The sequence below is a fragment of the Protomyctophum parallelum genome (genome assembly GCF_964188405.1).
Source record: "Protomyctophum parallelum genome assembly, chromosome: 5".
NCBI lineage: Eukaryota > Metazoa > Chordata > Actinopteri > Myctophiformes > Myctophidae > Protomyctophum > Protomyctophum parallelum.
This window is the reverse complement of record NC_139702.1, coordinates 37,179,451-37,194,950: the sequence shown is the minus strand read 5'-3', so window position 1 is coordinate 37,194,950 and position 15,500 is coordinate 37,179,451. Positions and strand designations below refer to the sequence as shown.

The following is a 15,500-nucleotide window of genomic DNA, read 5'->3' as shown; positions in this document are numbered from 1 at the left end:
GTGTGTGCATTAGGAGGAGGCAGGACCCAGTAAAGGCTACGCGGGTTGCTTGAGAGCTGCAGTTCATCATCATAGCACTAAATCAGGCGCTGCATGTGCTGAAAGCTTCTGGCGGCGAGCGGAGACTATAGTGAGTCGTGACCCGGTTATTAAAACAGCGACAATAGGCGACGCTGTCTTCATTGTTCTGTGAGGAGTACATCCGTATAGGCTATATATTAGTGTCATTTAATCGAAATCACAATGTCTGACTGCAGAAGGCAGTGGAACCGGGAGGACGAACTGCCAATCTACCTGGCTGGACCAGTCGCCACTGGGCCGAACCAGCAGCGCAGGTCGGGATACGGGATGTTCAGCTCCGTGGAGGGAGCGTTCGACAGTAAGACGATAGATTTCGACAACAGCGCGGCCGGGAGGAAAGGCAGCCGCACCCCGAGGAGCAGCAGCCGAGAGAGGATCTTTGGCACTGGCGGTGAAGCCACCAGCCAGACGCCCAGCGACGTGCAAGACGCCGGCTCACCATGCAGTTCGCACGCGGAAACAACTGACACCGGCCCAGGTGTTGACATCAAATATAAGGTATAAAGCAAAATTATTTCTGCCCAATACGAGCTTGCCATTATTTGGTCAGACAATAATTCTTCAAAGGCTGGTATGCATAAATGATGAACTCATCCTGCAATGCAGTTCGTTAATATTGGATTGGATCATGGTTTATAATATACGCTCGGCTTTGCCTGTATGGCGCATTCCAAATGCCATTGCCAAGGCTTAATTTGAGCTTGTGCGCAGCACTGTTTGTTCTGATACTGTGGTGGGTGCTGAATTGGACAGCGACAGACAGGCTTCAGTCACGGCTTTGTTTTCTTCTCTGATTGTGGCACTGGTGGCACTGCAAATCTAGCATCTTTCTGCTGCAGGGACGTGAACGTCATCACCCTGCAGCCTAAACGTTCGTCCCCTCACATTCAAAAATCTTAATGTCCCTTCCCTATCATTTTGTCAACACGCTTCATTCAGCCCTCAGCGGAATCACCGATGTATATCTCCTCGCTCTTTCTCTGTTTCCCTGTTTCCCTGTTTGACTGTCTGGTCCTCTTCATGGGGAGAGTAGACAAAGGGCACAGAGTGTGCCGTGCAGGGCACATAGTGACAACAACACGCCGCCTGTGGCTGCAGCGAGTAGAGCATGACTGGCATGTTACCAGGAAGGGGAGGGGGGAAGGGGATCATGGAACAGTAAGAACGTGACAGTAAGATACTGTCATACTGACCATGGTGACGGGGATGCTGACTATGAGTCTGCAAATCCCTGTGCCCAACAGAACAGATTACATTCTTATAGTGTGGCAGCAAAGAAGGCCCATGCCGCCTATTCGAGGTTGTCACACAAGATAAAAGCACAACTTGTCTCATGGTATTGTGTGTATTGTTTGTTGTCCATGGTTGGGCCAGGTAAGATTATATACCAAATGCAGCTTGATGAAGGGATGTGGCAGTCGAACTGCACGTTTCACAAGGTCCAGAGACAAAAAAGCATGCAACATTGTGCATGTATACCTTTTTGCAAGGTATATTTTGCAGCTGAAGTCTTCAGTCCCCTACAATGTGCAATTACGCAATTAAAAATTAGACCTTGTGGGTGCAAGGTCCATTGAAGAAAACTTTTCAAGGTCAGAATTCTACTATCCATAGTGTCTGGGAATCAGAGCCTCTGGGCTGTGGCTCCATATGGAGAGAGCATTCTGTCTGGGAATCAGAGCCTCTGGGGCAGCATTCTGGGACTTTACGTAGGGTGAGTGTGCTATTGAGGACCCCTCAAATGACAGCTGTGTGAAGATGGACTTCCCAGCAAGCCTAGCAGTATACAGTACACATACAGTATGACAGTTGTTCTATTGTGTTATTATTTACTATTTGAATATGTGAATTAGCCTATATGTGTTGTGTTGCGTCGTGCCATTATTTTTATGTGTTTTGGTCGAAATCATGGGCGATAGGGGTAGTGGCTGCAAGCACCTGTGACTTACGGTACAGTAAATGGCCTCAACATGATAGGTTAATATAGTCAGAAGTACAGTTACTCACAAGAACATTGTAGTGCTTGAAGATACCATGGAAACATCAAACCTAGCAGCATATGTAAAAAAAAAAAAAAAAAATGCTGTATCTGACATACATCTGAGCATTTTTGTTTACTTTCTACTACTGTTACTACTTCCATATTTGAGTTGGTTTGGTGTTTGGTGGTTTGGGGTTTGGTATGTCAGAGTTATAGCCAGAAGCCTGATTTGAGTGTTTGTTGGGGACCTGTAGGCATCACATAAGGTGTGCAGCCTATAGCGTTTGAGTTGGGCAGGTGATGTGATGTTTTGTGAGGGGGAGCTTGGACGCTGCCGGAGTAAGTAAGAGCCTCCCTCATTTCTGTGGCTGTGGGTATTCAGTGGGAACCTTGACTGGGAGGACAACTAACCTACCTAATCTAACCTACAGCAGTTCACTGTTCTTCCCACGGTGCCATATTATATTTGAGACTGGGTTTTGTCAGATTGTTGGGCAGAGAGGGAAGAATAGGATGGGGAGGGGAGCCTCGCCTCGCCTCGCCCCATATTTCTGGCAGAAGCCCTTGACGGGTGATTTCACCCAACACCGTATGGGCCCTGAAGCCTTCACCCTACTGTATATCTGTATCACCTCGCCTTGGGCTCAGTCCCACTTTTAGGATCATGATTTCCCAGCTATAATAACCCCTCTTCCCTTCTGTATTTTAACTTGAATATATTTTTCTACATGTTGAATAAACTTGACACTTCAGCCTCATGGTTCTGTCTGTTCATTCTGAACCCGTACCATTGGGATACCTTATACCTTGTTCAGTTACATTGTCCAGCATATACATACAGTATACGGTTTAATGCGGTTAATGTGTTTGTAGGATCCCTCACTTATTTGTGAGGGTGACATACTCATTTCATAATATCACCCTGCTACATAAAGGATGAATCTAAAGGATGAATTAGAATCTTAGATGCTTGTGACCCACAATCCACTACCATGGAGCATGGTTACCATGGAGACCTAACATCTTCCTTATGCATTTGGCAGGCATCCAGCGTAGCAGGAGGGGGATATGAGTGCATTGTGAGATGTCTAATCATGTATGCATTTGTTTATCGTGGTTGTGCTTCTACGTATGTGAGATTCATTTGATTTGTGAGATGACTCTGATTATTACATTTTTAGTGATTGCATGAGAAAGACAGACCCCTGCACCCATGCTTTGCCCTCTGGATTTTAACCCTGGTTGAGTGTTTCTATGGTCTGTTTTGTTTCACTGTCTGCTGACGCTGTTGCATGTGTGACGGCCCTGCCCCCTCTGCCTCACTGTAGGCTAGCCGGCAGCCTCTGTGATGGCAGAGTGGAGCAGAGTGGAGCAGAGCCTCTGGGCTGTGGCTCCATATGGAGAGAGCATTCTGGTACTTTACGTAGGGTGAGTGTGCTATTGAGGACCCCTCAAATGACAGCTGTGTGAAGATGGACTTCCCAGCAAGCCTAGCAGTAGTTTGAATATGTGAATTAGCCTATATGTGTTGTGTTGCGTCGTGCCATTATTTTTATGTGTTTTGGTCGAAATCATGGGCGATAGGGGTAGTGGCTGCAAGCACCTGTGACTTACGGTACAGTAAATGGCCTCAACATGATAGGTTAATATAGTCAGAAGTACAGTTACTCACAAGAACATTGTAGTGCTTGAAGATACCATGGAAACATCAAACCTAGCAGCATATGTAAAAAAAAGAAAAAAAGAAAAAAAGAAAAGAAAAAACATGCTGTATCTGACATACATCTGAGCATTTTTGTTTACTTTCTACTACTGTTACTACTTCCATATTTGAGTTGGTTTGGTGTTTGGTGGTTTGGGGTTTGGTATGTCAGAGTTATAGCCAGAAGCCTGATTTGAGTGTTTGTTGGGGACCTGTAGGCATCACATAAGGTGTGCAGCCTATAGCGCTTGAGTTGGGCAGGTGATGTGATGTTTTGTGAGGGGGAGCTTGGACGCTGCCGGAGTGAGTAAGACCCTCCCTCATTTCTGTGGCTGTGGGTATTCAGTGGGAACCTTGACTGGGAGGACAACTAACCTACCTAATCTAACCTACAGCAGTTCACTGTTCTTCCCATGGTTCTGTGTTTTAGCTACAGTGTGTTTGGTTTTCTGTGCAGGCACTTGAGCTGTAAAATGTGCTATATAAATAAAGTGGATTGGGCATGTCTGCCCCTCAAGGTCTCCACACTGTATTTATTTAGTTCACAGCTTCGCAGGCATCACAAAATGGATTGTTTAAAATATTTTGACTGTCTCTTCTTCTCTCCCATCCCGTTTCCTTCTCTCTCAATCCATCATGCAGTGTGATGCGCTGCTGATTAAAGGCGGGCGAGTGGTCAACGATGACCAGTCTCTGTATGCAGATGTCTACATTGAGGGTGGCCTCATCAAGTATGTATTTGCAGCAAAAAAGAAAAAATATCACACAGTACAATCCTCAGTGTGTAGGCCAGAAACATTGTATGTCCGAATATTGTTACTTAATACTTATACTGAATCAGAATCACTTTATTTGTCACTTTCCCTATGTAAGAATACCGTTTCCCCTCAGTCACTTGCGGTGCCCTTCAAAAATATTCTAAATTGCGTTTGCACAGATTTGTTTGAATGAAATCAGCTGTGAATCACTGAGTAGAATTTAATTGCATTTTGTCAGTAAGGTCAGAGATGCAGTTACATGATTTGACTCATTTGAAATGTCTTGGGTGGCATCTCCTGCATGCATACGCCTGGCATTTCATTTCCTCCTGTCACGGTTCTTTCATTCATGCGTCCGTTTAACACTCCTCTCTCTGCCTGCTCCTCTGCAGGGAGGTGGGGGAGAACCTGACCGTTCCCGAGGATGTGAAGGTGATCGAGGCCAACGGCTTCATGGTGATACCGGGGGGCATAGACGCCAACACCTGCCTGATGAAGCCCTGCCTGGGAGGCAGCGAGCCGGTGGACGACTTCCTCCTGGGCACCAGGGCAGCGCTGGCCGGGGGAACCACCATGATCAGTGAGTGCACCCGCTTTGAATGTCATCAACTGATATAATCACCAGCAGGTTACTTATCAAGACCATCTTATTCATGTGCTCGGCTGCAGTGCACATGTAAACATACATGTCCCCTGAACCTTGACTCCCACACCTTCCACCCTCAGTTGACCATGTGGCCCCCCAGCCCGGGGATAGCCTGCTGGAGGCATTCGAGCGTTGGCAAGAGGCTGCAGACACGAAGGCATGCTGTGACTATTCGCTGCACGTCGACATCCCCCAGTGGCACGAGGGAGTCAAGGAGGAATTGGAAGTACTGGTCCAGGACAAAGGTGCAGTCCGTGTATTCCATGTTCCACTCTTTTTCTCAAATAGTCTTTTTTTTCGTCCTTATTTTGTCCCCATTTTGGAAGAATAACTGTTTTAGAAACGCTTTATTTCCGAATCCCCATATGGCTCGTGTATGACATTATTCTTTCATTCTTACATGCCGCAGTGGCCACGTGGGAAGTACACTAGTAATCCTTATGATTTGTGTAGCAACCATCATGAGCATAATATAATACATGTTATTCACTTTCCTCTACTCTACCCTTATCGCATGAGTCAGGTATCAACTCCTTCCAAGTGTACATGGCCTACAAAGATCTGTACCAGATGACAGACACCCAGGTGAGTTTCATACTTCACTATTGGTTCCATGCTGTCATATTCACTATTTGATATGCTGTGTACATTATAGTGTATGCTATAGGGCTCATCTAGGATATCATAATCTATTATGGTACCATAACTGTATAATAACTTAAGTGATATGCCATATTATGGTATACAGCTCTCAGTGTAATGCTTCAATCTCACAGAGGTTGTACAGTATGTGCATACTTCATACTTCTCTTCTCTTCTCTGTGCACAACGTCACTTGCCTCAGATATACTAAAACATCTCCTCTTCCTTTCTTCCACTCACCCACACCTCAGTTGTACGAGGCTTTTTCATTCTTGAAGGAACTGGGTGCCGTGGTTTTGGTTCACGCTGAGAATGGAGACGTGATTGCTCAGGTAGGTTCCCTCTATGTTTTATGTTACATGGGCGTGTGTGTCCTCTGCTATGTCTACAGAAAGGGTTCTCAAAGTGGAGGTCTAGTGGGCTGCTGTACCGGAAGTAGCACCGTTGCAACTGCTATCTGAAAACGCTTTCTATTGTTACTACTTTACTCAATCCACTCAAATTTAAACCACTAAATATATTCTTCAATAAAAAAAACCCATAGACTTGGCTGGCAAACGATTTATTTTACGTGCTCTAAACAAACGTAGTTTATACATAGACTTGGCTGGCTCTAAAGTGCTCTCTAAAGTGCTCTAAACTAACATTAAAGTACATATGACAAATGACGTAATCTTCAAAAGCCATGCATTGTAGCGGCTAGCGCTGGTATAGTTCTCTCTGTCTGCAGCTTGTAGTCCCTGCTGCAGTATGCATTGTTGCGTAACAGCCTGTCTCTCAGAGAGAGGATTAATGCTGTCTGATGCTGTCACTGCTGAGGGTGACAGGTTTACCACGGACACGGACAGTGGACACCCATGGCCGCTGACTGTGATTACACTAATGATGATAATGACCATTAATATGGTGGTGATGATGATTGTACTGTATTTGATTGTACAGTATAGCTAGATGATGGTGGTCACGTAGTGCTAGAGCAATGCATGGTTTTCAACCAGTGGTCCGGGGACCACAGGTGGTCCTTTGAGGGGGTTCCAGGTGGTCCCCAGCTAAATGATGGACAGTTGGTAACCAAATGGACCCTTATTAGATCTTGAGAGTGTAAAATGACAAGGCATTTTGGATTTCATTTGAAGCTCTCAAGAGTTAAATTATTGTTATTGTTATACATCTGCTAACACTTAATTACACTTAATTTACAAGAATTCTACACAATTAGAGAATGTAGAATAATTGTTATTTTGATCAAAGTTTGCATGTTATGCGCTCCTATAGTACAAAAATCAATACAGCATGGAATTGTGGACAGAATCTTATCCAATGATAACAAAATATATTCTTTAGTTTTGGGTCTGAGAGGCTAAATCTCATCAAATGGTGGTCCGTGGCTGAAATGCAGAATAAATAATGGGCCTTGATATGAAAAACAGTGAGAGGGATTATTAACTAAGGCAGTGTGTCCACCATAGCACAAGGCGTTCTTCCAAACACCCCAAAATATATATATTTTGGGTGACCAGGTAAAAACAACACATGTTCATGGTAAATGTTCAGCGCCTTGTTGAGCTGCTGGTGTTTCTAGCAAAGCGTAAATGAGTGCCGCTCCCATTGAAAACAATCCAAAACATACGCTGCACTTTAGAAAATGCTCTTTGGTGGACCCAGCCCTTAATATAATTATATGGCTGTTTTGTTTTTCATTTTAGGAACAAAAAAGAATCCTTGACATGGGAATCACTGGACCTGAAGGGCATCCTCTGAGTCGCCCAGAGGAGGTAATCTCCGGTTCTTCTCATTCATCCAATTATTTCTCCATATTGTTCCTTTCATCCATCCACCCATCCATCCATCCGTACATGCTGTAAATACATTTGTATTCATGTTTTGCTTTTACAATTCAGCTTGAGGCTGAAGCGGTGTTCCGTGCCATCACCCTTGGTAACCAGGTCAACTGTCCCGTCTACATCACCAAAGTGATGAGCAAGAGTGCAGCCGAAACCATCGCCCAGGCACGCAGGAAAGGTTAGTTTCTCACCTTTTTTTCCTCTAGCATTCACCCTCTTACATCTTACCCTCCCAACTCAATGTTGCAGCATTTGACAAACATACAAATCAGAATTCACATTCCTGAAACATGAAGATGTAAATTATGCAATTCATCTTTTGAAGTACGGCCTCTTTGTCGATTCCCATCAATGTCGATTCCCATCAATGTCGATTCCCAAACCCCCCAGGTTCGGTCGTGTTTGGAGAGCCAATCACAGCCAGTCTGGCTACAGATGGTTCCCACTACTGGAGCAAAAACTGGGAAAAGGCTGCGACCTATGTGATGTCTCCACCCCTGAGCCCTGACCCCACCACGCTGGACCACCTCAACACACTGCTGGCCAGGTAAGAATGGAGGAATGGGCTACAGTATAATGCACACACGCCATTTTGGAAAGAACTTAGGCCACTTTACATCACGGTGAAGTCCTCAGTGTTCATTTATCCATTTGTACGGTAACTCAGCGAGCATACAAATGTAGTTCCTTTGGTGACATTTGTACACCACTCAGAGGTAAATGGGTTCTCCTGTAACTGTGCATGGCACATTTAAAGACATTTTTTCGTGACTCTCATCATATTGCCCTAGATCTCTCTTTTTAATGTCAAGCACGCGCACACAGCCCTGCTGAGTATACCTTTCACTGTCCCTGCTTCCATAAATAGCACAGGAACTAGAATACTCCATCGTCTGTTGCCTTGGCAACCCCACACTCCCCACTTTGCCTCTCCTCTCTTCTCTTCAACTGCTCCATCTCCTCCACCCTTTCCTTCCCGTTTGAATCGTGAATCTTTGAATCATCTTTGGGTGTGTGCATATCAGCATGGCACCACTGTCATGTTTGAGCTCCTGTAGAAATGACTGTGTTTATTTTTAGGGAGGTGAACTAAAAAAAGGACAGCGATTTCAAATACTCAAGGAGCCATATTGTTTCAATAGCACACCACCTCTATAATATGGTATGGTGGGCTCACTGCCTACAGCTATATAATCACTATAATTAACACATGAAATGAAGGCCCTTCATGTGATAATGAGCAACGAAAAAGCACATTTGCATATACTGTAAGGTTCTTCGCTAACTTTTGTGTATGGGATGAATTAACCACTTAAGACATAAAAAAAGTAAAAAGTTACTTAAAAGATGCTACTGCACGACATCCTGTTGTTAATGATTAAACCCTGAGGGAATTGAACTGCAGCTGTGCTGCATCACTTGTCTGTGATCAGCTGGATCAGCTGGCTGACTTGTAATTCACACTGTCGGGCTCACTGCGGACACCTGGTGGCTGGTAGAAGGAATGTTTGTCTCATAATATTGCATGTGCCGTTAAAATCAAGGCTATGAAAAAACTGACATGACTACTTTTTTATCTAAGCTGATACTTTGGGACAGTTTACATGGTACTTTTGCCACCTGCAGGTTAATCTACAATTTTTACATTCCCAAAATGCACGCACGCACTCGCGCACGCACAATGTTAAATAGAGTACAGATTTATACAATAACCTACAGGATTACCGTCAGGGATAATGTTGTACAATGTCCCGAATCTGTCCTGCACTTTGCACTTATTTCACTGCTATACTTCTGGACAAACTCAATAAAATGATTGTTAACAAACTATTTGATTAAATGCTGCTGCCACAGCCTTGTAAACAGAGGAAGAACTGGTCTGTTAAGAATATAAAAGTATTCAACCTAGCCGTGTCATAAAGCATTATTATAAAGTTGTGTTAAAAATGCTATATTTATTATGTTATCCTGAAGTGTTGTTATAAACTCTGTTGTTTACTGATACAGTGGGGACCTGCAGGTGGTGGGCAGTGCTCACTGTGCGTACAGTTTAACACAGAAGGCCGTCGGCAAGGAGGACTTCACTCTGATCCCAGAGGGGACCAATGGGGTGGAGGAGAGGATGGGCCTTGTCTGGGGCAAGGCTGTTGTGAGTATTACTACTGTATCTTGTACCATCTATCTCAGCTGGGGTGCCCAATAGGTAGATCTGTCCTCATAAAGGCTGTTCAGGTAGACCACATGACATGCAACATAACAAAGGCATCTGCCACTTGAATTAGGGTGACTTGATTGATTGACATCAATCAATCAAGTCAAAAAGTCAAAGAATATTCCAACTCCATGCCCAGGCGGTAGCGTAACCGTCTGTCACAGTGTGCCACGGGTTCGACTCCCGAGCCCGACATGGCCTTTACTGCACGTCTTCCCCCATCTCTCTCCCGTTTCCTGTCAGCCTACTGTCTGTCCCTTCAAAAAACCAATAAAAGGCGTAAGCCGCAAAAAATATATTAAAAAAAATATATATATTCCACCTCCACTTTCGCCTCTTTTCCCCATTCCATGTGCGTTATTCTTGCAATCTGGGAACATCCCTCTTTTCAGTCAACAGTCTGTCTCAAGAGACTACTTATTATGTAACGTCAGCTATTCCAAAGCCACCTCAGATAAAATTGTAAACTATTTTCAGCAATGGGATAATTTTATTGTTTTTGGTGTGTAGATCTGGTTGAGCTGGTCATTTTGAAAGTAGCTCTCAAGTCAAAAAGGTGTGGGCACCCATGATTATTCTATCTGGTACATTTGTTTGACTTAATTATTAGATATTAGATAAGAATTTTTATTTATTTTTAGGCTTTTTCTGCCTTTATTGATAGTATCAGAGAGAGATTGACAGGAAACAGGGGGAGTAAAGGCTTAACGTATGTAAAATGTTATGTAGACATAGCACTCTATAGTGTATACGACTATACGTATAGTTTAATTATATTCCACTGTTAGGTTCTTAGCTTACGTATGATTCTTGATGACAATTTCATGTATTTTATGTTTTTTTCTTGCTTACTGTAAATTGCTCTGGATTAAATGCCTAAATTGTAAATTGTAGAGAGAGACAGGGACAGGGGATCGGCGACACGGTGGCAGGCCGTATAGAGCCTATTATTATGTGGTATGCGCCTGGTCCGCTAGGCCAGCGGTCGCCCACCTGTTTGCCTTTCTAAAGAAAACTAAATTGTCTCCTGTGTCTCTCAGGCCATGGGGAAGATGGACGAGAATCAATTTGTGGCAGTCACCTCAACCAATGCTGCGAAAATCTTCAATTTGTACCCACGCAAGGGTCGGATCGCAGTGGGCTCCGATGCTGACATCGTTATCTGGGATCCTGACAGAGTGAAAACCATCACTGCCAAACACCAGCAGTCTGTGAGTAACACAAAATATCACATCCGCGTGAGGTGAGGGGCGCTCTTATCATCATACCTCATCATATTCCGGCCAATCACAATTTGCGTCCTCACCTTCGTCTTCAATGTTTGTGTTTATGCAATGTTTGTGTTTGCACAAACCCTCGAGCTGGCCATTCATTGTCAATGGCATTCAGTGTTTGTGTAAGATGGCCATTTATTGTCCATGGCATTCAGTGTTTGTGTAAGCTGGCCATTCATTGTCAATGGCATTCAGGGTTTGTGTAAGCTGGCCATTCATTGTCAATGGCATTCAGGGTTTGCGTTAGGACAATTTTTGTGTTTACACAAACCCTCAAAGCTGGACATAGGAGGGGCCAGTGCCCCTCAAAAACCTTTTCTCCATATAAGGAGAAAAACTGAATGACATGAGACAAACTAACCCTCATATACACAGTATATACATGACTGGAGGAGGAGTGAAATAAACAGTATTACATATTAGGAGATGATATACACTGCGAAATGGGATTTAACATCGTGGTCAAGAACTGAGGCAGGAAGGCCAGACTGCATTTACTAGAACTCTAGATTGTTTTGAAATATTTTGAGCACATATCCATTATTTATAAACACCATGTAAGGATTTAATATTCTTTAACATGTCCTTGACTTAACTATTTAACCCTGTAAGACCCGGGTACTTTTTACTACTAGGACTTGTCAGAAGAAATTATGTAAAAAAAGAAATAATAATAATAATAAATTAAATCATTTACATTTGGGGGATATCTTTCACAATAATAAATAAAACATGTTCTAGACATTCTAATGATCACAAAAAAAATATTACGTTATTTTACTTACTTTTATCAGGGTTAAAGGTCAAAGGTCATAGGTTAAATATTGTTCAAAATTGCACAGAGACGTTTGATGACGTTTAGGTGAAAAAAGAACATTACAAATTTTAATTAATTCATTATTTAATAAAAAATATGTTGTATTATTGCAACGCTGGGTGTTACAGGGTTAATGGCGAGATGCCCTTCTTCAGAATGTGTACTGGCAATCTCACAATCAATAGACTGACATGGGTGAGATTAATTAGCATGCCTGTCTGTCCACAACAACTGGTCTTCTCGAGGAACCACAATATCACCACACTATTAATATTGCATGTAGTTCCCTATTTGGCTGTGTGAGTTTCCTCTGTATCTGAGACTGCTAGCTGTGTTCAAGTGATGGAGATGGTAAATACTGGTTAATGTATTCAGTCTGCTCAGCTACACCCAAAAGGCTGGGGGGTTTATAGGTTATAATCCCTTCCCAGCCATTCTGCCATATACCATATCTCTGCCCATCCCCCTTGTCGCTCTACTCTATGCCCCCACTTTGTTCTCCCCTTTCCTTTGTCTCAATGTTACTCCATTGTTTAAGTCTCATGTCTCATTTTCTCCCCATCTCTCATCTGTTTAGTGCAAGCTGAACATGTAGGCATATACATAAAAAAACATTGCTTATTTATTCCCAGTTTCTTTTATTTCCCATTCTCATAAAATCAATGGTCTCTGTACATTATACCCTCTACAGGCTTTGGAATACAACATCTTTGAGGGTCTGGAGTGCCGCGGGGGTCCAGTGCTGGTAGTGAGTCGGGGGGCAGTTGTGTATGAGGAAGGCCAACTGCAGGCACAGCAGGGCACTGGTCGATTCATTCCCCGCAAGCCCTTCCCAGACTACGCTTACCAGCGCATCAAGTTCAGGAACCAGCAGGTACAAGAAGGGCTAAAGGGTTTTAAGAATCTGAATCTGAATCTGAATCTGAATTAGCTTTATTGTCACATCACAGTTTTACAGGTAAAGTGGGTGACATCCATTTTTGTGCATAGTTTAGGAGGGGAGGGTGAGCCGGGGGGGGGGTTGCTACATCAGTATAGCAACTAGCATGGTATCTCAGTAATGACAGAAAGCTTTCAGTGTTAATAACTCTTATGTTTCTCTTAGCTACGCTTAGAAAGATAAGCACAGAACACTCAATTGCTAGTGTATGTAATTCATTAGAATGTCTAAGCACAACGTCTAGTAGAGAATAAACAAAGTGCTTCATATTTATTCTGAATAGATGATGAACCTAATGCGTCCTTGAATATCCTGTCATAAATTGTTACTTTATATGTTTGGAGTGTACTTCTATAACTGCATATGTACACATTATGGTACAACATATATTTCTCAGCTATTCTCTGTAACCCATGATTCTGTGGGGAACAACGCTGGTGTAGAATTTAAAAAGTGAAAGTGCGGACCAAGTAGCCTATAGAGCTGACCCACAGGCAACTAAGTATTGAGGGTTTAACTGGTTAAAATATACTTGCAGAGAAATTATAGACTGAGCCCATGATTCATGTTCTCATTATTTCTATGCTATAAATGATAACCTACCTTGTGATTGTGTGTGTGTGTGTGTGTGTGTGTGTGTGTGTGTGTGTGTGTGTGTGTGTGTGTGTGTGTGTGCGCGCGTGCGCATGTTTACCGTCCAGGCCAAGGGAACACAAGGCGTTTGCCGAGGGATGTATGATGGCCCCGTGTACGAGTACGACATCCCTGCCGCCAGCAAATATATCACCCCCTCCCCCTCAGCCAAAACCTCACCCACCTCACACCAACCTCAACCAGTCCGCAATCTCCATCAGTCCAGCTTCAGCCTATCGGGTAACAGGATAGAGAAATGTTACCATACAGTACTGTAGCCTATATGCTATCATTTGTAACATCTTATGATGTTGATGCTATAGTGCAGGTACTACTGTAGGAGTATTGAGTGAATGTTTTCCACATTTGCATACAAGGTTCTAGCATCTATAGATCTAGGTTACAAGAGATCTTATTTAAAGGTCTAGAGAGAAACCAGGGTAACAATTTGAATCATGAATTAATTGCTTGTTAGCATGAGTATTCATTTATCAGTTCTGTATATAGTCATTATAAATTAAGTATTTATTGTAGTTCCTCATTTTGCATTGCCTTATTATGCACACTGCAAGCTATTAGTTAAAAAGGTTATCTCAATGAGCTCCCAAGTAAGGCTTACAAAGGCAGTAGTTACAACTTCATTAAACCTTTTATGATCTGTCATAACTCTCTGTCATGTCTTCTTCCTTATAGGAGCACAGACTGATGACACTGCCCCACGTCGTTCTGGCCACCGCATTGTAGCACCCCCTGGTGGCCGCTCCAGCATCATGTTTGGCTATAACTGAGGACATCATGGACGAGAGCTTTGCCATGATCTGGCAAAATATGTTTATATTTTTGTTCCATTTATTCTTACCATTTTCTTACAAGGACTTTTGCGAACAATATCACCTTATGCAAGCAAACTCACACACTCTCTGAGACACCAGACATGCATGCACGCACGCACACACACACACACACACACACACACACACACACACACACACACACACACACACACACACACACACACACACACACACACACACACACACACACACACCCCAAACAACAAACCTAATGTGATGTCTTAATGTTGTCGTCGACTCTTCCTTGAGCATGGTCCTTGACCTCTTCCTGGTTCTTTGTGTGTCACCTCCCGCGGGCCGGCACTCACACAATGTACTCCTCTAAACGGTATTTATTCAACTGGACATGCTGAAGAAACATTTGGTTTCATATCTGTGTGTTCACTCACGGTGGCTCAAGTATAGGTTGGTTATTATTATTGCATGGAAACGGTTTCAAATGTTAAACTACTTGTGGTTCGTCATTACAGAAGCAGCACAATGACTTGTATTTGAGGCACACGTGAAGTTGTATATGAGAGCACAATACTACCGTCACTAGTTTTACACAGGTAAATGTAGACATGACATAATAGAAAATCGTTCTCTGTGGATAGAGTCAGAAAACACCAGCTTTCTAAACATTACCTCAATAAGAGACATATGACCACTTTATTTTGGTATCATACTGTATCTGTATGTCACCTACTGAATGCACTATGAATCAGCAGTGGTGGAAAAATTACTCGTATTTTTTACTTAAGTAAAAGTACCGATACTGCAATGTAGAATTACTCCGTCTGGAATTTTGAGTAATCGTACAAAAGTATTGGGATAAAAATGTACTTAAAGTATACCAAAAGTACTCGTGCAGAATGTCTTTCAAGTTTTCAAATGTATAACAATCTCTTGAAAATATAGCAGATCTACAAGCTCACAATGTGTCACATCGCGACACATTGTGAACTTGTAGATCGGCTATTTGCAAATTTGAAATGTACGTAGGGCTGAATTGGGTAATGTATGTTTTTTGTAATTCAAAATCTACAAAGTAACTACTACTAGTAACTAAATATTTCAAATAAATGTAGTGGAGTAAAAGTACAATATTTGGACTGGAGTACAAGTAAAAGTATT

General features: G+C 42.9%; 1 protein-coding gene across 3 annotated transcripts; it reads left to right on the top strand.

The window, feature by feature from the left end:
* Positions 1 to 243: 243 nt before the first annotated feature.
* crmp1 (collapsin response mediator protein 1) lies at positions 244 to 14,336 on the top strand (the record flags this gene model as incomplete). 3 transcript variants are annotated; one of them, XM_083765153.1, is made up of 14 exons in its annotated part: positions 244 to 579; positions 4,407 to 4,495; positions 4,915 to 5,102; positions 5,249 to 5,413; positions 5,692 to 5,753; positions 6,062 to 6,142; positions 7,517 to 7,585; positions 7,712 to 7,832; positions 8,045 to 8,201; positions 9,662 to 9,803; positions 10,907 to 11,077; positions 12,649 to 12,831; positions 13,608 to 13,770; positions 14,224 to 14,336. In XM_083765153.1, the coding sequence occupies 14 exons, from the start codon at positions 244 to 246 to the stop codon at positions 14,316 to 14,318; spliced, it is 2,022 nt and encodes a 673-aa protein (XP_083621279.1). In that variant the 3' UTR covers positions 14,319 to 14,336. The 3 variants fall into 3 exon arrangements, with proteins under 3 accessions (XP_083621279.1, XP_083621278.1, XP_083621277.1); XM_083765152.1 differs by having other exon boundaries at positions 13,605 to 13,770; XM_083765151.1 differs by having other exon boundaries at positions 13,599 to 13,770.
* Positions 14,337 to 15,500: the final 1,164 nt, after the last annotated feature.